Here is a 25,778-nt window from a genome sequence, read left to right as displayed (position 1 = left end):
TTTCCCAGGCAGAGTGAATGTTGCTTGGCACAATCAAACTTGAAGCGTTAGGAAGTATACTTCATATTTAGAGGTTTCCTTATTCGAGTTTGCATAATTCTGGTCTGAGTCTTAAGGGAAAGAGTAAATACTGAATTTCAGTAGTTGCATATTTTAAAAGAAATATATATCAATTTATTTTAGACAGAAAACCATTAATGCATGCAGCCTACCTATCCAATTACTGCTATCTTTCCTGTCAAATATCCCTATCACACACAAGTTACAATAAGCACAGATCCTTTCAAACCCCAGGAACTTGCCTATTTCCTGAAACCCCCTAAAGTTTAGCAGTATTTTTGACCTGTTTCGCCAGGATTTTTATGCAAACTATAAATCCATTTTAATCAATTGAATTTAATAGTCAAAAGCTGTCCTATTTGGTTTCTTTATTTATACTATATAGTAGAACTAATACTGCAGCTTTATTTTTCTAGTATTTAAAGAAAGTTTAGGTGAGGTGGCATAATATATTGATATACCACAAGGCTATAGGACGTGGCTTTGTGGCCATGATTCTCCAGGTGAGCTCTTAGTTTCAGCCAGATAAATGCAAAGCTTTCTCAAGGAGATTAAAATGTATTTTCCTTTCCTAATAAGGAGAAAGAAATCTGAACATATTAAACTGCAGCATGCTGCTCCAACAAACACGTTTGATCGGACCTAGGAACAGATTGCTGAACCATCATCTCAATGTTATCCTGAAGAGGATATAAACATACATAAACTAAAACCACCAACAGGATTGGTTTAAAAAAAAATTACAGCTCCAGATGTTTGCCTGCATTAGGTCGGAGTTAAAATTTCTAAAGGACGTTCTTGTAACTCTTCAGCATTTAAATAAGTACATACGGTTTGTTTACATGCTATTGCCTAATGCGGTTTCTTTAGGATATGCTTTTGAATAAAGACTTGCCAGGTGCCTAAATGTTGTGCTTCAGTGCTGAATATGTTGGGAATATCTACTTTTCATGTTTACATGTGTCTATGTGCACCCATTGATTTTTTGGCAGATTTAATTTGTTTACATTTATATAAAACCGATCCTGTTTTGGTTTCTTCAGTGCTACATGAGGGACAGATGCAGAGAGGCTGTTTCTCCTGGCTGAAGGGTATAGAACTAGGGGTCATAGTCTCAGGTTAAGGAGTCGGCCATTTAGGACTTGGATGAGGAGAAATTTATCTTCACTCAGAGGGTGGTGAATCTTTGGAATTCTCTAAGCCAGTGGGCTGTGGATGCTCAGTCGTGGAGTATATTCAAGACAGAGATCGATAGATTTTTGAACACGAAGGAAATCAAGGGTTGTGGGGATTGGACAGGAAAGCGTTGAGGTCGATGATCTTATTGAATGGCGGAGCAGGCTCAAGGGGTCGTATGGCCTACTCTTGCTCCGAATTCTTATGTTCTTCCGACAGGAGATTCCTGTTTTTTTTTATTTTAAACTTGCATGATGCTTATGAACTTTTTCAATGTATATGGAGAATTCCTTGCTGAGCTCAAACTACAACAGTAGCTACTTTTGAATACTTATGTCTGAGATCTGGATAGCTAGCTAGTACTTCCTTTTTCAAAAATGTTAATATCAAACACTAATATCAAAAGGTAAGGTGCTGTATTTGCGCGCTTGCTTCAGAATTTTCAACCCTCCTGGTTGTTGAATTATAACTATGCAGAATTTTCATACGGCTCTTTTGACAACAAAAATGGCACCTTAAATTTATATTGTGCCTTTAACTTAAAAACGTTCCAAAGCACTTTAAAGCGGGTGGAAGAAAAAAAAAAACTAAAGGGGCAAAGGAATTGATTCTGGGATGTGGTGGGAGACTTAAGAGAAGTGGTCAAAAGGATCTGTGGGTAAAGGTTTTAAGTTCAATTTGTTGGGAGGCAAGAACTAATGTAGGTCAGTGAGGACAGGGGTGATTGGTGAGTAGAACTTAATGCATGACTGGATATGAGTCAGTATTTTGAACAATTTGGAGTGTATAGAGGGTGGAGGATGTGTGGTCATCCAGGAGAGAGTGTTGGAGAAATCAAGTCAAGCCTCGCCTCACTAAGCATTTGCTTAGTCCATCTTCAGAGAAATTAAAGGAGTACATGTGCAAATGACACAAATATGTGGTCCAGAGCACATGGTGTAATTATTGTTCCATTCCTGGGTTACACTATTGTACAACTGGATAAGGTAATCTGAGTCAACTCTCATAATAGTAAAAGCAACTGGCACCATAGAACCAGAGAAGTTATCTATGGTAGACCAGGATTTGTAACAGCAAGTCTTACCTTCTTGTATTTTTTTTCCTTCCTGTGTTGCTCACTCTCTCCATCGAGAATTATCTGTTTGCATCCTTCTACCGATACTACCTGGAAATCACTGCTTGTAAGTGTAACCTAACCACCTGGGCGTGGTGCTGTTTGATTATTTCCCCCAAAGTCATCTTGCCTTTTTCTCTTCTTCCATCTATGGGAAGCTGCTTGGGTTCAGACCAGGAAGGCAGTGGAATAGAGGGAATGAATCTGTGTCAAACATTCTGCAATATTATATACTGGTGTTTCCAGTATGCAGAGTCTGCTGTGCCATAGTCAACGGTGATTGTTTCAATCTGCTCAAAATAAAACACTTTGGGGGAGAAATTCGTTCGCGCCTCATTTGGGGTGGTAAGTTTAGCGCCTTGAAAAAGTTGGCACCAGAAATTCGTTAAAATTTGGCAAGGAGCTGATAGGGATGCTAAATCAGCTGTTGCACACTACAGCTTGGGGGGGGGGGGGCGATAACAAAAGTTTGGTCGGTAAATTTGGCGGACGCATTGCGCATGCGCGAAACTCCGAGTCAGACCCCGGAAACAGCCAACTCTTAAAGGCACGGCAACTCAAGTATAAGCATGCGCACTTCAAGACTCTCACTCACCTGAGACCGGGAGGATGGATGCAGAGGCATGTCGACAACGTGTGCACCGCTTCTCGGCTTTAGCCCTTGAGGCGGTCCTGGAGGCTGTGGAACAGCGCCAAGATGCTCTGCTGCCTGGAGGAGGACAAAGGCCAGCCCCCAGATTCTGCAGGAGGCTGTGGTGGGAGGTCGCACAGCATGCCTCTGCCCGCAACACGGTGCACAGGACGCAACTCAATGTCGGATGAAATTCAATGACCTGATTAGGATTGTCAGGGCGAGTATCCTTTACATTATGCTTGCATTGTCTTCATGTGAGCTTCACTGCTTAACACTGCCCATATGTGCACCAGGCCATGCTCCTTGTTGCTGTAGACACCCTCAAAGCTCTCTACAGCCTCCCCAGACGTGCCCCGCCCATCCAAGCGTCTCTCACCTTCTAGCTCCTGACTCCGCCTGAGGACACTAAGAAGACCTTTTCGGCCACAATTGCCCTCCTCCTTAAACTCTATTATTGCCTCTAAGAGGCGGTAATAGAGAGTATAGGCCCTACCAACCAGAGGCAGATGGATGGACCGACTCTTATATTGCCCCCGGGCAGGGAGCGGCGGGAACGAGTTTCCACGCCGCCCATGTTGCTGACCCATCAGGCATGCACTGACCCCCTTCCGACCTGTGGCGACCCCCCCCGCCCCCTTTCCGACCCCGACGGGAGATTGCCCCGCAAGAGCGGAGCGGCCGCCGGTTGATACCGCTGACAGCTTTCCCCTGCGGGAAGCTGCTTGTGGCTGGGCGGTGTGCCTGCCCTTAAAGGGGAGGGCGCGCTGCCGCGGTTGCCATCTTATTTTAATTGTCGGCCGACTGCCAGGTTGCTCCGACAATGGTGCCCACGGGTTGTTGGCAGCCCGTCACCCCCTCTTGGGCCCAGCCGAAACCCTCCCTGGTGGCCTAGTGGGCCTAACTAAACCCCATGCCGAGTTCGCAGTAGCCCTCCCCTTTAACTGAAGGCCGCTGATGACCAAGAGGGACAGCCACCCCACTCCAATGGCACTTCCACCCATCAACACCACCCCGACCGGAAATAAACACCGAAGTGGTGAATATCAGTCCAATCTCTGCCCATGGATTGGGGTGGTGACCAACCTAACGAATTGGTGAGTGTGCTTACTTTCTGGTCGGGGGGCAATTTCGGCCCCTTTAGCTCTCCATATGCGGTCACAGGCCTTCAGCATCATACTTACTTGTAGTTCCTGGTGCCCAGACCCCACCTTTTACACATCCATCGTGAGCTGCCACGCAGGCTGAGCTGCAGACATTCACACTTCGCGACATCAGTTGCGAGTCACTTACTACAGCCACATGTTGCACACCCATAGCTACAGACCCAAACACGTCTTGTTTTGCTCATTGCAGGCCAAGCTCATCCACAGCAGGCGAGAGCAGGAGCAGACGGGAGGAGGGGAGCGAGATCTCCAGAACTTCACCACCATTGAGGAGCAAGTGTCCGCACTCATGGACCGAGCAGTCAGAGTGGTGATGGTCAGACAGGCAGAGCCCCTGACGGTTTGTCAATGAGGTGTCCGTTTTCTGTGATGCCCCTAATCCTTCATCCCAGATGTCTTATAACATGTATCTGCAAAATAACCATGCCCCCTCCCCAACTGCTACCCACACTTGTGTTGCTTTGTGCTTGCAGATGATGAACCAGATGAGCCGCAGCCTACCTGTCAGCCGCCGTCATCACATGAGGGAGAGAATGAAGAGGATGTTGGGATTTGTGTGGCCACCGACTGGGACCCAAATCCAGTGCCCACAAGTGGGGACATCAACTCAATGGAGGATACCAGCAATTTCTGAGGCTTCCTAGACACCCCTGGACCCAGTGGCCAGTGGCCTGCAGCAACGCACAGCGCGAGGGGAGGGTCAGGGATCAGCTCCCCAGAGGGTAAGTCGGCCCAGGAGTCTTGCTAACAGTCAGGCAGGTGAGGACCTCAATTGGGAGGCTCTGAACAGGGAGTCATCGCTGATGCACCGTGAGCTTATGGGTGCATTGGGGACTGTGCCGCAGAGCGTGGCTACACTTGGTGTGAGTGTGGCGGAGGCCGCCTCCATCATGGGCCGCGTCTCTCAGCAGTCCACTGAGACCATCCTTTCCTGTATAGACCGGCAAACGGCCTCAACGAGCAACAGTAGGGTCCCAGAGATGATAGCGCGTGCCATGGTTGACGTGACAGTGGCCATGACATTACAGGCTGAAGCCACGCATGTCAGGCAGACACTGATTGCTGGCATGCACTCTTAGACTGCAGCAGTTGAAGCGCAAACTGCAATGTTTCAGGCGCTCTCTGCGCTCATTCAGTCACAGAGTGCTGCCATGCAAACGGTGTCTACCACTATCCTCTCTGTCATCCCCACAGTCAGACGGGGAACAGACGGTGCCGCAGCAGGTCAGCAATCTGTGGTTGCACATATTGATCCTGATGCTGTGGCTTCGCCCCAGAGGAGTGGCAGTGGGCTGCTGGAAATGGAAGGTGCTGTCCTTCCTCACGATGACAGCATTCTGGCTCCCGCCACTGCCAAGTCCGCCTTTGCACCTGACACGGCCTGCACCCCAGCTGTCCTACACTGCTGCCACCCATCCTGAGGCAGGGCGTCCACGTAGGTCATCTGACCTGCATCCATCAGAAACACAGCAGCTTTTGCTGCAGGCACTGAGGAACCATTGAGGAGGAGCAATAGGCGAGGGAGGGGGGTGAGGTAAAGGGGTGCGAAATGCCAACGGAAAACAGACTGATTAAAGGTGTCCACATTTACATCATGGTGGATATGATATTCATATGTTGTATAATTTGAAGGGCTGGGTGCTCCATTTTGTTTCATTTGAGGGGGTGGGGTTATGGGGTTGTTGGGAGGGATGTGCTGCAAATTTAAATGTAACTTGGACTGTTTCCTTCAGTCTCTGGTGTATGACTGTTGACTTGTTACGGAGATGTGGCCTTATCGTTGCACAATATGCGGTCATTATTAGCTGCATCCCTCAGCTCCCTCCATTTAAGCGAAACGCTCCCTTATGAGCCGCCGTCGAATCGCCCTGCGACCACCAACATTGGTACGCTGCCTCCTCTGTCGCTGCTGCTGGTCATCGTCGTCATTCGGGGCATCGGCAGGCTCCTGTTCCTCCTCCTCCCCCGTCCTCCTCATCCTCCTGAGATGGGCCTGCGATCTCCACTGTTAAGGCTTGGGCCCTCATGATGGCCAAGTTGTACAGAATGCAGCACACCACAATAAATAGAGAGACCTGTTGAGGGGAGTATTGAAGGCTGCTTCCAGAGCAGTCCAAGGCATCGGAATCGCTGTTTCAGTACTCCTATTGTCTGCTCGATGATGTTGCGGGTGGCGGCATGACTCTCATTGTAGCGTTTCTCCGGCCTCTGTGGTGGGGTTGTGGATGGGGTCACGAGCCAGGTGGCCAGGCCGTATCCCTTGTCCCCGAGCAGCCAGCCTCGGCCTTGCCGTGGTGGCTGAAACAGTCGTGGCATAGTGCTCTTCCGCAGGATAAAGGCGTCGTGTGCGCTTCCAGGATAGCGAGCATTGACTGCGAGGAATGCGCTGCATGTGGTCGCACACCAGCTGTACATTTACGGAGTGGTATCCCTTTCTGTTTCTGAAGACCTCTGCATTCTGAATGGTGCTCGCAAAGCCACGCGCATGCAGTCAATTGCTCCTTGCACCCTCGGGATGTCCGCTATCCTGGCAAACCCCCACATGCAGGTTCATCCTGTTTCTCCCTGGTCATCGGGAAGGTAATGAAGTCCATTCGACGGGTGAAGAGAGCCTGTGTGACGTCACAAATGCAATGAATTGTGAGATGCTACATATGTCCCAGATGTAGCCTGGAAGGAGCCGGAGGTGAGTGACCTTCACTTTAACGAGCAGTGCAATCCTGGTGCTGATGTGAGGCTGTAGGTCTACCTGCAGGAGATGGCATATCTCTAATGCACTCCTTTCGGAAGCGCAGCCTTCTGCCACACTGCTCCTTGGATAGATCCAGGTATGAGCATTACCGGTGATAAAGCCGCGGGGGAGGGGGGTAAGGCCTCCTGCCCCGACATTTAGGGGCTCGCCTCCTTTGGCCGCCGATATGGCCAGCAGCCCATCCGTCTTCACTACGCCTTGTTAGAGCATGTAGAATGTGACGCTGGTGAATTAGCAGTGCCCCCATTAAAGTTTTAGAAATAAGTTTCTCTCCAGCTGAACTGGTACGTCTGTCTGCCGCTGCAAATGCGAAGGCTCTCTACCGTGCTGTGTGTAAATGTTGCACTGACTGTGACCTCGGACGGAAGCGCTTCCTCATGCCTTTAAGTAGCCACCAGTTAACGACTCTGCAAGCCTGCACCGACTGTTTTTCCAAATGTTGCTCTTGGCGGTTGCTAAATGAGGTGGCCGCACCTAATTTTCCCACTGGGGCGCAAGTGTGGGCGCTACACCAGGACTGACGTCAGGATCACACTGATCGTTAGCAGTCAGGCATTACTGATTTGCGCTCCCGGTGAGCCTCTAATGAATTTTCGGTTGAGGCACTAAAAGCTGTGCTCCCGGTCGGTAACCTCTTACACTCCCATTAACGCCTCCTCTGGCCACTAACTCAGGCACTGGACAACCAAACATCCAGTCCCTTGGATCAAAATTTTGAGAAATAGTGAAATTATTGATTACTAGAAATCTAAAATTCCTCTCCGACTAGAAGACACTCAAGTTGAGCCAAGTTTTCACATACAGTGTATATGATTTTAGTATTTTGTCTGGCTTTAACTTCTAAGAGGTAGATTGGTTCACTAAACCTCCTATCTCAATATATGCTTGTTCATCTCCATTAGGTATTATGGGCTCAATTTTCCCCCAAAGCATTTTTTTGGCGTACTTGAAGAGTCACGCCTGTTTTTTTGTGGCCCAAGTACACCAAAAAAAAAGTGTTGTAAGTTTCCCCTTAGGATTTCTTCATTTTGACGTGGCCTAACCCGAGGGGGGTGGAGCCTTGATCTGTGCCACAAAGATCGGGTTGCCATGGTAACCTGTGAGTTCTCCTGCCTGCCGGTGAGCTCTGTCAGTTCTCCTGCCCACCCCTAGCCCTGGCCGAGTGGTCTTCCGGTCCGCTCCCAGGCCGAGTGGTCTCCTCCCTCAAGAAGTCAAAGGCTTCCCCCACCCCCTCTCTTCCTCCCCCCACCCCCTCTCTCCCCCTCTTTCTTACCTTTCCTGCTGTTGCTGTCCGGGCATCTGCTGCACTTACCTGCACCGATTTCCTTACCTGCGCCGATTTCTTTAACTCTCCGCAAGGGTTTTCTCGAGAGGCCACATACGCTGTCCTAAGTAGAAATGGAGTAACTATCAGCTGGTCAAAGTTGCCTAAATGGCCAGAACTGGCGTAGGTGGCTGGTAACGCCCCCTTTTAGAAAAAAAAAACTAGCCTAAAAAAAAAACTTAACTAAGTCAGTTATGCTGGTGCAACTTGATTGGGGAAACTGGGGATTTTTAAGTGAGGCCAGACAAAGCAGCCTACTCCAAAAAAAAAAGTGCAACTCCTGGGGAAAATTGAGCCCAGTGTGAGGAATGCTAGAATATTTCGTGCAGGTTGTGTTCTCTTTCAGTTTATTGTTAATCACAGAAGAGCTCATTTATCTTGTACGTTAATTTAACTTAGATCTATATGGTAATTTAATGAGTGTGAAGGGGATGTGGTTATTCCTTTTGGGAAAGAGACCCCAAAGGGGGAAATTGCAAATTTATGCAGAGATCAGCAAATTATACATATATTTAGGCCACCTGGACCAGATAACGCATGCTAGAATTGTGAATAAATTTTGGGTGGGGAGGACAGCTTTGATATAACAGTAAATACAAGGGTTGTAACCAGAGGATTGATGAATGAGTCAAGTAATCCTGATATGCAAAGCAGAAATGGGATAATCTAACACTGAGTAATGGGACAGCTGCGCAGAACACTGCAACAGCACACAAAATTTTAAAAGCGGTAAGTGTGCCCCGTTTGAGGCAGAGGGCAATTTCGGCCTCAAAATCTAGGCATGCAACCTCATTAAAATATTTAAATGAGGACCCATGTCCTGCGAATGGTTTGGCCGTCCGCCCCCGGGTTTGAGTTTGAAATTTTTTTAATTTTTACTTCCTTCCCAATCCCAACCCATCTTTTTTGGGGGGTTAAAATTGCCCCCAATGAGTCTAGTACAAATGTTCTAGAATTGCTTGAGGACACTCAAGTAAGATATCATTTTATTTGAAAAATTATCAAAGTATTTGATAAAATTCTACTTCTGATGAAGTTAAGGGCACCTGAAATTAATGATAGTAACCAGGTTGTTGACAGTTGTCTTTGCAAAAGAGTACAGAAGGTGGTGACAAATTAACTAGGTTTAACTGGGTGCAGTGCAATTTAATAGGGGTCTGTTCTGTGACTTGCTACTAACACTATCTATGTGTTATGGACATCCTTTAGTTTTTGCTCTTTCCTTTGGCGTCAGGAAGGATTTTTTTTCTTCTTGTTTTGTATAAATTGGTCTGACAATACAGAGAGTACATGGTCCATTGGAAGGAACAGACCTGATAGGTTTAATGGCTGTCTCATTCAATTATCTTATGTCCTTATTGTATCTATTAACATAGTCCTTTCAAATTGTAAATGGGAACAATGGCAAATTTTGTCAAATTCAACAAATTGCATATCAGTGTGTATGCATTCATTCAAGAGTGTGTGGCAATCGTATGCAAACAATTTCCATAGAGTATGATGGAAAGGTAACCTATGGGTAAGGTTATGCAGTATGGTCCAATTGCATTGAACAGGGAGATGAATCGGAAGGTATCAAGAGAAAAGGCAAACCATTGTGAACATGGTTCATAAAAACATAGCAAAGAAATTGGCTGATCAAGTCCCTCCCTTTTACAAAAAAGACTGATTTAACAGATGTGACACATTTTTCTATTCTGCATTAAATAAGAATAATTGCTGCATTAGGGAAACAGATGTTAAGTCTTATGTCTTGTGGTTCATGAAAGCCTCTTTCTGCATAAGGCCATCCCTTTGAGTAGGCCAAAGTCCAAATATTGTTTTTGTTTTGCTGTTTTATGTGTCTACTTTAATGCAATCCTATAATCCTATGTGGAATGAAGGAAATGGTTTTGATGAATTAGTGATTTATTTTTGAGTAGAGCTTTCTTTGAGGTCACCATATGTACATTTTGCATGGAAAGAAGTTGACTACTAAGGAAATGTCCACATCCAGACAAAGAACTGGAGCTATATCCTGCAGACAAGCTGTTAGTCCTTTAGCTTTCATAAATTACTCTAATGAGTAGTCAAGGGGAAATTTAGAATTCCTACAAATTTAAAATAAGGCCTCCTACTACTTTTCTTCATTTTACAGGGAGGAAGCTTAAACATTGCCAGCACATTCATTAGACACAAGTTCTACTTTATTTTATATTTGCTTTCAGAATTAATGTACAGAGAGGGTCAAAGCTTAAAATACATTTAATATGAAATAGGAATGTTCTTTCTGTCTGGTTAGTTTATAAAGTAGATATTTTTCTTGAATTGATGTATATAACACAATATAGTTTTTAATTGTAATTATATTATATTTTCCTTAATTCAGATTACTTCCACTGCTGTGTTGAATAGTTTATATTACTGTGTACATTCTCATTAGACACTTGGATCCCCATTATTTCCAGTATTTTTTTTTGTCTTCTGCTGATTAGACAGATGTGAATTATTTGTTTAACATCTCTGCGATTTTCTTATTCCCCATTCTAATTTCTCCTGTCTCTGCCTCTTTTGCTAATCGCTTCCTTTTTGCAAACTTGTACAAGATCTTGCAATCTGTTTTTATATTTCTTGCTAGTTTACTCTCATATTTTACTTACTCTTTCTTTATCAATTTCTTCGTCATCCTTTGCTGATCTCTTAAAAACCTGTCCCAATCCTCAGGCCTGTTACTCTTTTTGGAAACATTATTACCCTCTTCTTTTAATCCAATACTATCTGTAACTTCTCTAGTTAGCCACGGTTATACCACTTTTCCCATGTAGTTTTTATTCCTTTAGGGAATGTACATTCATTGGGAATAATGAATTATTTAAATATTTGCCAATGCTTATGATCATAGCTTTTAATCTAATTTCCCAATCTACTTTAGCCAACTCCCCCATCACACCTATGTAATTGGCTTGCTTAATTTAAGACTCTAGTTTCAGAATTAACCAGTTCACTCTCAAACTCAATATGACATTCTGTCATATTATGATCACTCTTCCCCAGAGGATTCTTTACTATAAGATTACTAATTAACCCCATCTCATTACATGATGCTCGATCTAAAATAGCCTGTTCCCTAGTTGGTTCCTTGAAATTGTTCGAGAAAATTGTCTCAAATGCGTTCCATGAACTCATCCTTCAAATTACTTTTTCCAATTTGGTTTGCCCAGTCGATATGAAAATTAGTGTCACTCAAATTACTGCATTACCGTTATTACATGCTCCTCTAATATCCTGATTTATACTCTGTCCAACACTAGAACTATTGTTAGGGGGCCTATAAACTACTACCACCAGTGTTTACTGCCCTTTGTTATTTCTTAGCTCCACTCATACTGATTCTACATCTGATTTTATGGGCTAAGACCCTTTCTCACTGCTGTCTTTCATCCCATATTATCAGGACTGCTTCCCTTCCTTTTCAATTTAGCCTACCTTTTCTAAAAGTCAAGTACCCTAGAATATTTGGTTCCCAACCTTAGTCACTCTGCAACCATGTGTCAGTAATAGCTACTAGCTCAAACCCATTTGTGCCATTAATTCATCTATTTTGTTACAAATGCTTTGTGCATTCAGATATAGCACCTTTTAATTTTAATATTTTACTATTTTTCCCTGATGTGACCTTAGTCAGTAATGCCCGATTACCTTTGTTAAACTTTCTGTCCCTTCCTGACACACTGTGCTTGATTTTACCCAAAGCCCTAACTACCACCCGAGTCATTTGATTCACCGGGACTCTGGTCCCGGCCTGGTTTAAGTGCAGCCTGTCCCAACGGAACAGCTCCCTCTTTCTCCAGTACTGGTGCCAGTATGCCATCATTGAACCAACACCTAAACTAACATAAGAACATAAGAAATAGAAGCAGGAGTAGGCCATTCGGCTCCTCGAGCCTACTCCATTATTTAATCCGATCATGGCTGATCCGATCATGGACTCAGGTGCATTTCCCTGCCCGCTCCCCATAATCCCTTATTCCCTTATCGTTTAAGAAACTGTCTATTTCTGTCTTAAATTTATTCAATGTCGCAGCTTCCATAGCTCTCTGAGGCAGAAAATTGCACAGATTTACAACCCTCAGAAGAAATTTCTCCTCATCTCGGTATTAAATGGGTGGCCCCTTATTCTAAGATTATGCCCTCTAGTTCTAATCTCCACTATCAGTTGAAACATTCTCCCTGCATCCACCTTGTCAAGCCCTCTCATAATCTTATACATTTCGATAAGATCACCTCTCAATTCCAATGAGTAGAGGCCCAACCTACTCAATCTTTCCTCATGTCAATCCCCTCATCTCCACATCAACCTAGTGAACCTTCTCTGAACTGCCTCCAAAGCAAGTATATCCTTTCGTAAATATGGAAACCAAAACTGCAGTATTCCAGGTGTGGTCTCACCAATACCCTGTATAACTGTATCAAGACTTCCCTGCATTTATACTCCATCCCCTTTGCAATAAAGGCCAAGATTCCATTGGCCTTTCTGCTCACTTGCTGTACCTGCATATTAACCTTTTGTGTTTCATGCACAAGTACCCCCAGGTCCCGCTGTACTGTGGCACTTTGTAAGCTTTCTCCATTTAAATAATAACTTGCTCTTTGATTTTCTCTGCCAAAGTGCATGACCTCACACTTTCCAACATTATACTCCATCTGCCAAATTTTTGCCCACTCATTTAGCCTGTCTGTTCTTTTCCAGATTTTTTGTGTCCTCCTCACACATTGCTTTTCCTCCCATATTTGTGTCGTCAGCAAACTTGGCTACGTTACACTCAGTCCCTTCTTCCAAGTCATTAATATAGATTGTAAATAGTTGGGGTCCCAGCACTGATTCCTGCGGCGCCCCACTAGTTAATGATTGCCAACCCGAGAATGAACCATTTATCCTGATACTCTGTTAGTTAGCCAATCCTCTATCCATGCTAATATATTATCCCCAACCCCGTGAACTTGTAGCTTGTGAAGTAACCTTTTATGTGGCACCTTGTCAAATGCCTTCTGGAAGTCCAAATACACCACATCCACGGTTCCCCTTTATCCACCCTGTTCGTTACATCCTCAAAGAATTCCAGCAAATTTGTCAAACATGACTTTCCCTTTATAAATCCATGCTGACTCTGCCTGACCAAATTTTGCTTTTCCAAATGTCCTGCTACTGCTTCTTTAATAATGGACTCCAACATTTTCCCAAATACAGATGTTAGGCTAACTGGTCTATAGTTTCCTGCTTTTTGTCTGCCTCCTTTTTTAAATAGGGGCATTACATTTGCAGTTTTCCAATCTGCTGGGACCTCCCCAGAATTCAGGGAATTTTGGTAAATTACAACCAATGCATCCACAATCTCTGCCGCTACTTTTCTTAAGACCCTAGGATGCAAGCCATTGGTCCAGGTGATTTATCTGTCTTTAGTTCCATTATCTTACTGAATACCACCTCCTTAGTGATTGTGATTGTGTTAAATTCCTCCCCCCCTATAGCCCTTTGAACATCCACCATTGGGATATTGTTAGTGTCCTCTACGGTAAAGACAGATACAAAGTATTTGTTCAGAGTTTCTGCCATCTCCATGTTCCCCATCACTAATTCCCCGGTCTCATCCTCTGAGGGACCAACATTTACTTTAGCCACTCGTTTCCTTTTTAAATAAGTATAGGAACTCTTGCTATCTGTTTTAATATTTCATGCTAGTTTACTTTCATAGTCTATCTTCCCTTTCTTAATCATTTTTTTAGTCATCTTTTGCTGGCTTTTAAAAACTTCCCAATCTTCTGTCCTCCCACTAGTTTTGGCCACTTTGTATGCCCTTGCTTTTAATTGGATACTGTTCTTTATTTCTTTCGTTAGCCATGGATTGCTATCTTTTCTCTTACACCCTTTCCTCCTCACAGGAATATATTTTTCTTGAGAGTTGTGAAATATCTCCTTAAATGTACACCACTGTTCATCAACCGTCCTACACTTTAATCTATTTTCCCAGTCCACTTTACCCAACTCTGCCCTCACACCTTTATAGTCTCCTTTATTTAAGCTTAGTACGCTGGTTAGAGATCCAACTTTCTCACCCTCCATCTGAATTTGAAATTCAATTATGCTATGATCACTCATTCCAAGGGGATCCTTTACTAGGAGATTGTTTATTAATCCTGTCTCATTACACAGGACCAGATCTAAGATAGCCTGCTCCCTGGTTGATTCTGTTACTTACTGCTCAAGGAACCCTTCCCTTATGCACTCTATGAACTCTTCCTCAAGGCTACCCAGACCAATTTGATTTGTCCAATCAATATGGAGGTTAAAATCACCCATGATTATTGCAAGCCCCCATTATTTCCTGGTTTATGCTGCGACCAACAGAGTTGCTACTGTTAGGGGGCCTATAAACTACGCCCGCCAGTGACTTTTTCCCCTTACTATTCCTTATCTCCACCCAAACTGTTTCAATGTCCTGATCACTTGAGCCAATATCGTTTCTCACTATTGCAGTGATTTCATCCTTTATCAATAGAGCTACCCCATCTCCTTTTCCTTTCTGTCTATCCTTCCGGATTGTCAAATACCCCTGAATATTTAATTCCCAGTCCTGGTCACCTTGCAACCACGTCTCTGTAATGGCTATCAGATCATACCCATTTGTCTCAATTTGTGCCGTCAACTCATCTCTTTTATTACAAATGCTATGTGCATTCAGACAAAGTGCCTTTAAATTTGTTTTTTTACCCTTTTTTCCTGCTTGTTTCCTCTCTCCTTCAAACTCACTCTCTTTATTTTAACTTTCTAATTCCAGCTTTACTGCCCTCCCTACTGAATCTATTTTCAGGTTCCCATCCCCCGCCAAGCTACTTTAAACTCTCCCCAACAGCACTAGCAACCCCTCTTCCCCCCCCCCCGGCGAGGATATTGGTCCCTGTTGAGGTGCAACCCGTCCGACTTGTACAGGTCCCACCTCCCCCAGAAGCAGTCCCAATGCCTCAGGAAACTGAAGCCCTCCCGCCTGCACCATCTCTCCAGCCACGTATTCATCTGCTCTATCCTGCTATTTCTGTACTCACTAGCTTGTGGCACTGGGAGTAATCCGGAGATTACTAGCTTTGAGCTCCTGCTTTTTAATCTCTCTCCTAGCTCCCTAAACTCTGCCTGCAGGACCTCATCCCTCTTCCTACCTATGTCATTGGTACCCATGTGGACCATGACCTCTGGCTGTTCACCCTCTCCCCCCAGAATGGCCTGCAGCCGCTCAGTGATATCCTTAACTAACTAGGATTAAGTCCAGTTATGGACATGTTTTATCATGCGTATTTATGTATAATTAAAGCAGCTGTTTGGGGAGGGGAATAGTATAAATTATAACTTGAACTATCCCAATAACTATTGCCCATTAATCACAGATGTTTTCTAACAGTGTATGCCATCTTACCCGTGCTTAAATGAAGGATATAAAAATTCAAAGTGATTATTTGCACGAACATTTCCGTGTCCTTCTGAGCATGTGCACGGTCGGACCCGCCCCTTTTTGTGCATGCGTGCTGTCACGGAGGTCCAGCTGCACATGCACAGTACCCCACAGTGTGGCTCATGCTTTGTTCAGCTCTGTGGATCAAGGCCCCGGAGAAGCTTTGATTGAAAGGAAGAGACGAAGATCAGAGAGGGGGAGATGGAGATGAAGAGAGAGGGGAGACAGATAGAGAGAGGGGGAGATGGAAAGAGAGAGAGGGAGAGACGGAAAGAGAGAGGGGAGATGAGAGAGAGAGGGGAGAAATCGGACTGGGAGAGGGGGAGATTGCGGAGAGGGGGAGATCAGAGAGAGATGGGACAGAGATAGACTGAGAGAAAGGGGGGATCCGAGGGATGGAGAGAGATGGGGAGGGAGAGAGGGGGTGAGACAGGAGAGAGACTACGGAGAGGGGGGAGGGAGATCGGAGAGAGATAGACTGAGAGAAAGGGGGGATCCGAGGGAGGGAGAGGGGGAGACTGGGCGAGAGAGAGAGAGAAGATTGGAGGGAGGGAGAGAGAAGGGGAGATCGGAGGGAGGAGAGAGAGGGGGAGATCGGGGGAATTGGAGGGGGTGGAGAGAGGTCAGGAACTCGGTGAGAGGTGTAAAGAGTACAGAGAGCACAGTGGGGATGGCAGAAGAACATGATCCAGGTCTAAAGGGAGCGGGGGGTTGAGAGCAAGAACGTGATCCAGATGGTAAGACTGGACAAAATCCGGAAGTCACGACACTGTCACTATTCATTTCATACACAATAAACCTGTTAACAATCCGTGGCCCACACACAATGCCCCATCTATGGCGGAGGCAGGGGGAGAAGGTCAGGAGTTTGTTGGGGGGAGAAGGCCATGAATCTGTGGGGCAGGAACTTGGGTTTAGGGAGGTCAGGAAACTGGTGGGGGGGCAGGGCATTGGGGAAAGGTCAGGAACTTGGGTGGGGGTGGAGGTCAGGAACTTGGGCGGTGGGGGCAGGAACTTCTTTGTGGGGTTGGGGAAAGATTTTAACCGGTGAGAGTGAGCCCTGACTGTACGAAGTGAGCTCTGTTCTGCCTGGCTCGAATTACACTTTGCAAAGAGAAACTGCTGGTGTGTCTTATCCTCTTGAGGGAACTAATCAGTAAACAGGAGCTGTCATCAAGGGGGCCCAATCAGAGCTGTGGGTGTTGCAAATTAATGCGTCCATAAAAATTCAGCGCAGAAGATAGAAATGGGGAGCAAAGCCATTGAACACAGATAATAGTTTGAAAGATGAATTATATATTTTTGTGAAACAATTTGAGTTTTACCAATCACAAAGGGTACATAATATCAACATTTTTACGGTTCCACAAAATACAGGGTGTTTCTGTAAGCATATCAACCTCAAAAGAGTAGCAAAGATGAAGGTCAGTTACAATAATAAAACAATGGGCTCAATTTTCCTCAAAGCATTTTTTTGGCGTACTTGAAGAGTTTTGAACGGACTCCACACTGCCAAGAGCAGAGGCCGTGGTGTGAAGGCAAGCAAGGCGCCAGAACCCACCAGGAGCGAGCAACCACCTGAGGATGCAGCAGCGCTCTCTGCAATTCAGGAGATGGTCCAGCTATCGCGGACAAGCGTGCAGGTAGGTCGAGATATGCTCCAGACCATGGCTGGGATCACTGGCAGCATGGTCACTTTCACCCAGCAGCAGGATGATAGGATGGACCGGCTCAATACTGTGTTGGAGCGCACAACTGAGACCGTTGAGGCGATGAGGCAAGAATTGGCTTCTGGACACGTAGTGCAAGCCCCCTAGCCCACACCCTCAAGGTAGACAGATCCGGAGGATCAGGAGATCCCGGGGCCTTCGGTCACGCCCCCTGCCTTCTCACCAAGATGCGCACATCTGCAGACACCTCGCTGCCCTCCTGCACAACCTCGTCAACCAAAGGCAGTGAGGGGCAGGGGAGCGGCACGCCGTGGTGTCAGCGGGGTGAGGAAAAGAAGCTTATGCATCACTTCAAGGTGGGGGGGGATGGGAGGGTGGAAAGAGAGGTGGTGGTGTCGGGTAGAGAGGTGGGTGTTGGTGGTGTAAATGTAGTAATGTTATGTAACCTTTTGTTATTGTGCACTTGTAAATACACTCACATTGTTGACCCTCTCTTGGTGAGTGTCTGATTTTAATGTCATATTTGGTATCTTGTGAGAAACACACATCTGTCCCTCAGGTCTTCTGCTTTATCAGGAATATCTTCCCATCAACATATGTCTGCACTGTATAATGGGTCCTGTCATCAGGCCATCGCAAAACGACAAGGATGGGTCACCAATGCAGGAAGGCTGCCTTTCAATTACTCTCGCTTCACCTACTTGCAGGGCAGACCTTCAGGCGTACACATCAACCCTCTTTTTCCGAGGCCAAACATGACAGAGTGCCACCCCTGAGATGACATGGTCATCAGTTACATTGCAGTACATTAAACGTATTTTCCCGTGTTCCATACCTCATGTAATGCTCTTCTGACTATCAGTTTCAGCGATACGCCATTTCTTAACATCTTCTACCTTCGCTTATTCAGCCTGACATAATCCCATACCCTCTGCGCAGTCACAATATGCGCCTAAATATGTTCCGCATTAAAGACTCTCATAACTCTTGGAGGGCATCTCCACTGAGTCTTTACCATCTTTCACTACTCATTGCCGCTTTGTCCACCACACCTTCCCTTCAACGGAGTCATATGGAGAAACATATCTGAACTCTTTCTGTGCGGGTTAAGGTCCATCACATTACTCTTTGTGCTGTGAAGGATATTTGATCTGTCAAGATTTATTACATCTCTCAGAATAGACTTATGTCCATCACCACAACAAGGCACACTGGGTACAGGTCTTGTGATGAATCAGAACTGATTTTACAAAGTAGTTTCCTTGCAGTACAAAGAAAAACATTGACAAGGCGACAGTGACAGACTAGTCGTTGAGACCTCAACGGTCGGCCACTGAGGCACCGCGGTGCTTGTCTCTTGCTGTGTTCTATTGACCGTAGTCCTTCCTCAGTTTGCTCTGTAATCGCGCTGCCCCTAAAGTCGAATAGCTGTAACTTTATACCCTTTTTCTCCCAGACAAATGCTGTCAGAGTCTCAGGCTTACAATAGATCATTCTAACCCTAAACCTCTATGTTATATGTAGTGCTTCCCTGAGAACTTCTTGAAGGACTGTGTCACAGAATTCATTAATCAGCTTGGCTACACAAAATGTGACATGCTGAAGACTTTTCACTTATTCATAATTATTTTGGAGGGGAGAGGGAGGGTGGTGCTGGTCAAGCTGAGATGTGAGCTGTGCCATCTCACATTCTGTCAGTAAGGAGTTCCATCTCTGCATGGTTACACCAATACTGGGCAACAAAGTGCGCGGTAAACCGCGAGTGCATTAACATTGCATGATCTTTCATGCCATGAGCGTGGCTCAGACTGCAGATTAGTATAACCTTACCATGCTGTAGCACCGGATCTGCATCAACCGTTGTGGTTGCACGGTGGCGGGCACCCACCAATGCCACGCACACTCCTCCAGCCTGCTCAATTCGACCACCTCTGCTGCTCCCTGTTCCGTCGCTCTTAGGCATGCTGCCTTGGATGCATTTTTCTTCTGCACAAAAATGTTGCAGCCTTTAGCCCCTTTGCTGATGTCCCCCACACACACTCTCTCTCACACACACACACACACACACACACACACACACATACATCTGGCATACAACCCTTTTGGCGTTGGACAGGAGGGGGCGAATACATTTTTACTCACTCTTGCTGCCGCCATCAAATCGTTCCAATGTTTCCAGCATTGGTCCCCATCCCGCTCAATGTTGCCCATTGCGGACATGATCTCAGCAATCTCCCTCCAAATGCGTCGGTATTGGGGTGGTGGAGGCTTGCCACGACCATCCCGGGTGAGGTCTTTGTACCTGTGCTCCAGCTCCGTCACAAGCTCCTCCAATTCCTCTTCATTAAACCAGGGAGCTCTGAGCTTGGTTTTGGCAGTCTTCATGGCAGATTTCTGGTCACTCATCGTCAATGATGAAACGATTGGCTGCACAAGAGTTTGTGGGGCTCAATTTCGCAGACTGCCCCCTCTCCAACTCAGACTGCCCCTCTCCAATCTCAAACTCTCTCCTCTCCAATGCAAACTCCTCTCCACCCTCTCCTCTCCAACCTCCAACTCTCTCCTCTCCCCTCTCACACTCATAGGTGAAATAAAGTGGTATGCCGTTATGCACATGCGCAGTGTCGCAATCAGCCTCAAACGGCCATGAAATGACGACACGTCGGAAGACAAAAACTACAAAATAAAATCGCGAAGTCTCGCGCATGCGTATTGGAGGCCCTCCAAATGTCCCCGAGTGGAGAGGCCTCCAACTGCCGCACACTGATGATGCCGGCTGCTCACTCCCACTCCCACCTGGTGACTGCCGCTGCTTGCCGCTGACTCTGCTGCCCACACAACAGAGCCAAAAGTGGCTCCCGATGGGACCCGGCGGCAACAGGCGGCAAAAAGGGAGCCGCCGAGAAATGGGGGGTGACTAAATTCGGCCTCTTAATCTCCATCCAAGTATTACACTTTAGTCTCCATTTGATTTGTCAAAATAATCCTCTCAAACCTGTAACAATATCAACTAACCAGCCCTGGATAACATCTGTCCAGTGCATTCAGTCACATAGAATTGTGAACCAGTATTATACTTTTTTGCAATTGTTTAATAAAATCTATTAAAACTAAAGAAATCCAGAATTTTCACAACATAAATGCTTTATTTCAAGCTTTTTAAAGAGCCAGTAGTTTCCTTAATTTAAACTAGCTTTAGGTAAATAGCCACTGTTTCAAAATCACACTCCCTAAATCCTGGGGGGCAAAATTGCCCCTTATATAGGGCTCAATTTTCCCCAAAGCTTTTTTTTGCTGTTCTTGAAGAGTTACTCCCGAATTTTGGGGGTCCAAGTATGCCAAAAAAAAAATGTTCTAAGTTTCCCCGTTGGATTTCTTCATTTTGGCATGGCCTAACCTGTCCTTTAGTTTTGGGGGTGGAGCCTTGATCTGTTCCAAAAAGATCGAGCTGCCATGGTAACCAGGAACACAATGCAACTGAGGCAGCAAAGTGAAGCATACAGCCAGCTCCAAACACATTAAAATAATGAAAAACACATAACAGCAACTTACCTCCAACCTCGCCCGAAGTGCTTGCCGGTCCGGTCCCATTCTCGGTCCCTAGTCTCCCTATAATTCCCATCTCTCTCTCTGGCCTAAGCAAAACTGGAGTAACTGTCAGCTGGCCAAACTTCCAGAAATGACCAAAATTGGCACGGGTGGCTGGTTACACCCATTTTGGCGGGGAAAAAAACTGACCGAAACAAATCGTAACTAATTGAGTTACACTGGTGCAAATTGATTGGGGAAACTCTGCTTTTTCAACTTAGGCCAAAAAAGAGCAGCCTGCTCCACAAAAAACAGTGCAAATCACTGGGAAAAATTGAGCCCATAGGGAGGGGGCGCTACCGCCTCCCAGGAAATTGCCCGGAAATTTGTTACCGCCCTGGGCTGCTGTGCAACCGTCAATTACGTCATCGCCGTGCGCAGCAACACCTCACTGCCCCGCACCGACACTTTAATGACCCGGGTCGCGAAACTGGCAGACATACGCTTTTGGGGCGCTCCTTAAAGAGGAGGGCACCAGCGCCCCGGGCCGGAATCTTTTTTTGACTGCCGACTCTTGAGTCGGCTCAACGATGGCGGCCCTAGCGGGGTCGGGCCGCCATCGTGCAACCCAGCACTCCGTTTTGGTTGCCGGGCAGCTGGCCCGGTTGCACGCTGCCCTGGTGGCCTAGTGGAGGCCATCAGAGGCCTTGCAGAGTGTGCAGCAGCCTTCCCTTTTAAGCAAAGGAGAAGGGTGTTAAAACGTGTCAGAGCTACATGAAACATCCACGTAGCACTTCCCTCAGCACACTGGTAGCGCCCCGGTTACCACCCCCAAAGGAAACGGAATACGAGAGATTGCGCACCATTTCCTTTGCGGGGTGGTAAGGGCAATTCCACGGCGGGAAAGGGACTTTGCTTCGGGCACAGAAAGTCCCAGGTGATTACTGCCCCAATCGGGGCACAGAACAATTTCGCCCCCCTGGTCTTTTAGTTGAAATTTTTTAAGTCTTCACCAGCTGTCCTACCCTATACTAGCATTTTTTTTAGATACCATATCTAGAGTGGTACAGTGATGACAAAATGCATAAATGCTCCAACTCATAATGGTTCACAGTAACGAATAATGGTTTGCATCTGCATTTCCTTAAAGATGGAGAGTGACACAGTTAATTCAGGGACTGGAGTCCTGAACTTAAGGAAAGGTAACATCGACGGTATGAGATGTGAATTGGCTAGAATAAACTGGCCAATGATACTTGAAGGGTTGATGGTGGATAGGCAATGGCAAACATTTAAAGATCACTTGGATGAACTTCAACAATTGTACATCCCTGTCTGGAGTAAAAATAAAATGGGGAAGGTGGCTCAACTGTGGCTAACAAGGGAAATTAAGGATAGTGTTAAATCCAAGGAAGAGGCATATAAATTGGCCAGAAACAGCAGCAAACCTGAGGACTGGGATAAATTTAGAATTCAGCAGAGGAGGATAAAGGGTTTAATTAGGAGGGGAAAAATAGAATATGAGAGGAAGCTTGCTGGGAACATAAAAACTGACTGCAAAAGCTTCTATAGATATGTGAAGAGAAAAAGATTAGTGAAGACAAATGTAGGTCCCTTGCAGTCAGATTCAGGTGAATTAATAATGGGTAACAAAGAAATGGCAGATCAGTTGAACAAATACTTTGGTTCTGTCTTCACGAAGGAAGAACAAATAACCTTCCGGAAATACTAGGGGACCAAGGGTCCAGAGAGAAGGAGGAACTGAAGGAAATCCTTATTAGGTGGGAAATTCTGTTAGGGAAATTGATGGGATTGAAGGCCGATAAATCCCCGGGGCCTGATAGTCTGCATCCCTTAAGGAAGTGGCCTTAGAAATAGTGGATACATTGGTGATCATTTTCCAACAGTATACCGACTCTGGATCAGTTCCTATGGACTGGAGGGTAGCTAATGTAACACCACTTTTTAAAAAAGGAGTGTAAAAAACAGGTAATTATAGACCGGCTAGCCTGACATCAGTAGTGGGGAAAATGTTGGAATCAGTTATTAAAGATGAAATAGCAACGCATTTGGAAAGCAGTGACAGGATTGGTCCAAGTCAGCATGGATTTATGAAAGGGAAATTATGCTTGACAAATCTTCTAGAATTTTTTGAGGATGTAACAAGTAGAGTTGACAAGGGACAACCAGTGGATGGACTTTCAAAAGGCTTTTGACAAGTTCCCACACAAGAGATTGGTGTGCAAAATTAAAGCACATGATATTGGGGGTAATGTACTGACATGGATAGAGAACTGGTTGGCAGACAGGAAGCAGAGAGACGGGATAAACTGGTCCTTTTCAGAATGGCAGGCAGTGACTAGTGGGGTGCAGCAGGGCTCAGTGCTGGGACCCCAGCTATTTACAATATACATCAATGATTTAGATGAAGGAATTGAGTGTAATATCTCCAAGTTTGCAGATGACACTAAGCTGGGTGGCGGTGTGAGCTGTGAGGAGGATGCTAAGAGGCTGCAGGGTGACTTGGACAGGTTAGGTGAGTGGGCAAATGCATGACCGATGCAGTATAATGTGGATAAATGTGAGGTTATCCACTTTGGTAGCAAAAACACAAAGGCAGAATATTATCTGAATGGTGGCAGATTAGGAAAAGGGGAAGTGCAACGAGACCTGGTTGTCATGGTACATCAGTCATTGAAAGTTGGCATGCAGGTACAGCAGGCGGTGAAGAAGGCAAATGGTATGTTGGCCTTCATAGCTAGGGGATTTGAGTATAGGAGCAGGGAGGTCTAACTGCAGTTGTACAGGGCCTTGGTGAGGCCTCACCTGGAATATTGTGTTCAGTTTTGGTCTCCTAATCTGAGGAAGGACGTTCTTGCTATTGAGGGAGTGCAGCGAAGGTTCACCAGACTGATTCCCGGCATGGCAGGACTGACATATGAGGAGAGACTGGATTGACTGGGCCTGTATTCACTGGAGTTTAGAAGGATGAGAAGTGATCTCATAGAAACATATAAAATTCGGACGGGACTGAACAGGTTAGATGCAGGAAGAATGTTCCTGATGTTGGGAAAGTCCAGAACCAGGGGACATAGTCTAAGGATAAGTGGTAAGCCCTTTAGGACTGAGATGAAGAGAAACTTCTTCACTAAGAGAGTTGTTAACCTATGGAATTCCCTGCCGCAGAGAGTTGTTGATGCCAGTTCATTGGATATATTCAAGAGGGAGTTAGATATGTCCCTTTTGGCTAAAGGGATCAAGGGTTATGAAGAGAAAGCAAGAAAGGGGTACTGAGGTGAACGATCAGCCATGATCTTATTGAATGGTGGTGCAGGCTTGAAGGGCCGAATGGCCTACTCCTGCACCTATTTTCTATGTTTCTATGTTTCCTCACTTGCCGTTCTCACCTGTGCTATTGGGAGATAGGGCAGAGGCTATCCACTCCTCCCTTTTTCCTTCACAGATAGGGAGAGGAATTGGAAGATGAGCCATGCAGAATTTCCCTTACGTATCTTTTGTACTCATCATGTGGCATAGGATGAGACCTGAGCCGCATCAATTGAGGAATGATGCATGGCATGGAGAACTATAAAGATAGAAGATAACTAATCAAACCTCATATAAAATGAGGCGGAGGGGGGGAGGGAGGAGAAGAAAAAAATAGTTTTAAAAATTTCTATGTTATCTGTACTTTAGGAAAATTTCTGCCAATGAAATGACGTTTCTTCCTCAATCTTCACGAGTGAACTGTGCATATTGATTATAGTTTTCATTGTTGACAACAAGGCAGTCTTCAGGCAGCATTGATCTGAAATATGAATTGAGTGTACTCATAAATTAAATCCAGGAGAGATTCAATATGAATATTAGCAACAAGTTATCATGTAATTTTTATTTTGCCTTTTTTAACCAAAATAAAGTGCATTTTCTATTTTCTGTTGAAGGTAATTATTCGAGGTGGAGGACACATTTTGCCATATGATCAACCTGAAAGGGCATTTGACATGATTGACCGCTTCATCTCCAAAAATGGACACTTCCTTTGAACTGGGTTGTGGAATTAAGTCTATGTTTTTGTTTAGTTTATTATATCTTCTGCTTTAAATTAGACATCAAAGTATAAAATTTGTTGAGTGATGTGATGTAATTTTTTTGTATGAGTTGTCGCAAGATACAAAATGTGAATGGAAAAATAAATGCCTTAATCTCGTGGGTTTATCATTTATATTCATTTCCTAGTTCTATGCATCCAGTGTTGCAAACCTTCTGTGCCCAACAGCCAGTTGTGTTAAAAATGTCAATGAACATTTCCTCAATGGAAGAAAAAAATAAGTAGACTTTGATTAAACCAATTTCAAATTTACAATGAAGTGTGTTTTTTTTTGTAATTGTACATGAGGGTAGTTTCTCCTTGGAGGGGGTTATACATTTGAGAATCGGTCACTTTAACCCATGGTTATCTGAAATATGTGAATATTCATTTAACAAGACTGGTAGCCAACATGAAGGGAAACAACACGTTTTATAAGTTGATAAGAAGACAAAGGACTGTTAAAGAAGGGATGAAATCACTTAAGAGTTTGGGCAGGGCTGTATTCCACTTGAGTAAAGGAATGTTGAGGATGTTTAAAGTATTTTGTCTTAGTTGTTATACAGAAATTAAACATGTGACTGTAGGGATTCCTGAAAAGGATGTGAAGGAACCACTAGTAGAACCAAAAGTAGGGTAGATAATATGCCGCCTCCTGGAATATAGAAGGCAGTTGAGAGGAGATGGCACTAACCATAATTTTCCAAAAATGTTTGAAAACATGAACTGTGCCACAGGACTAGAGAGTGTCAAATGGAACTGCCCTGTTCAAGAAAAGGGAATGAC

General features: G+C 45.2%; 1 protein-coding gene across 2 annotated transcripts in view; it reads left to right on the top strand.

The window, feature by feature from the left end:
* cpvl (carboxypeptidase vitellogenic like) overlaps positions 1-25,268 on the top strand; it is a 127,187-nt gene extending 101,919 nt beyond the window's left edge. For both annotated transcript variants that reach the window (XM_070880836.1, XM_070880835.1), the window contains one exon: positions 24,847-25,268. In XM_070880836.1, the coding sequence (XP_070736937.1) occupies positions 24,847-24,948 (102 nt within the window). In that variant the 3' untranslated portion in view covers positions 24,949-25,268. The remainder of the gene's footprint in view (positions 1-24,846) is intronic.
* The last annotated feature ends 510 nt before the right edge of the window (positions 25,269-25,778 follow it).

This window comes from Pristiophorus japonicus, chromosome 5 (genome assembly GCF_044704955.1).
Source record: "Pristiophorus japonicus isolate sPriJap1 chromosome 5, sPriJap1.hap1, whole genome shotgun sequence".
NCBI classification, from domain to species: domain Eukaryota; kingdom Metazoa; phylum Chordata; class Chondrichthyes; family Pristiophoridae; genus Pristiophorus; species Pristiophorus japonicus.
This window is presented reverse-complemented; position numbering and strand designations above follow the sequence as displayed.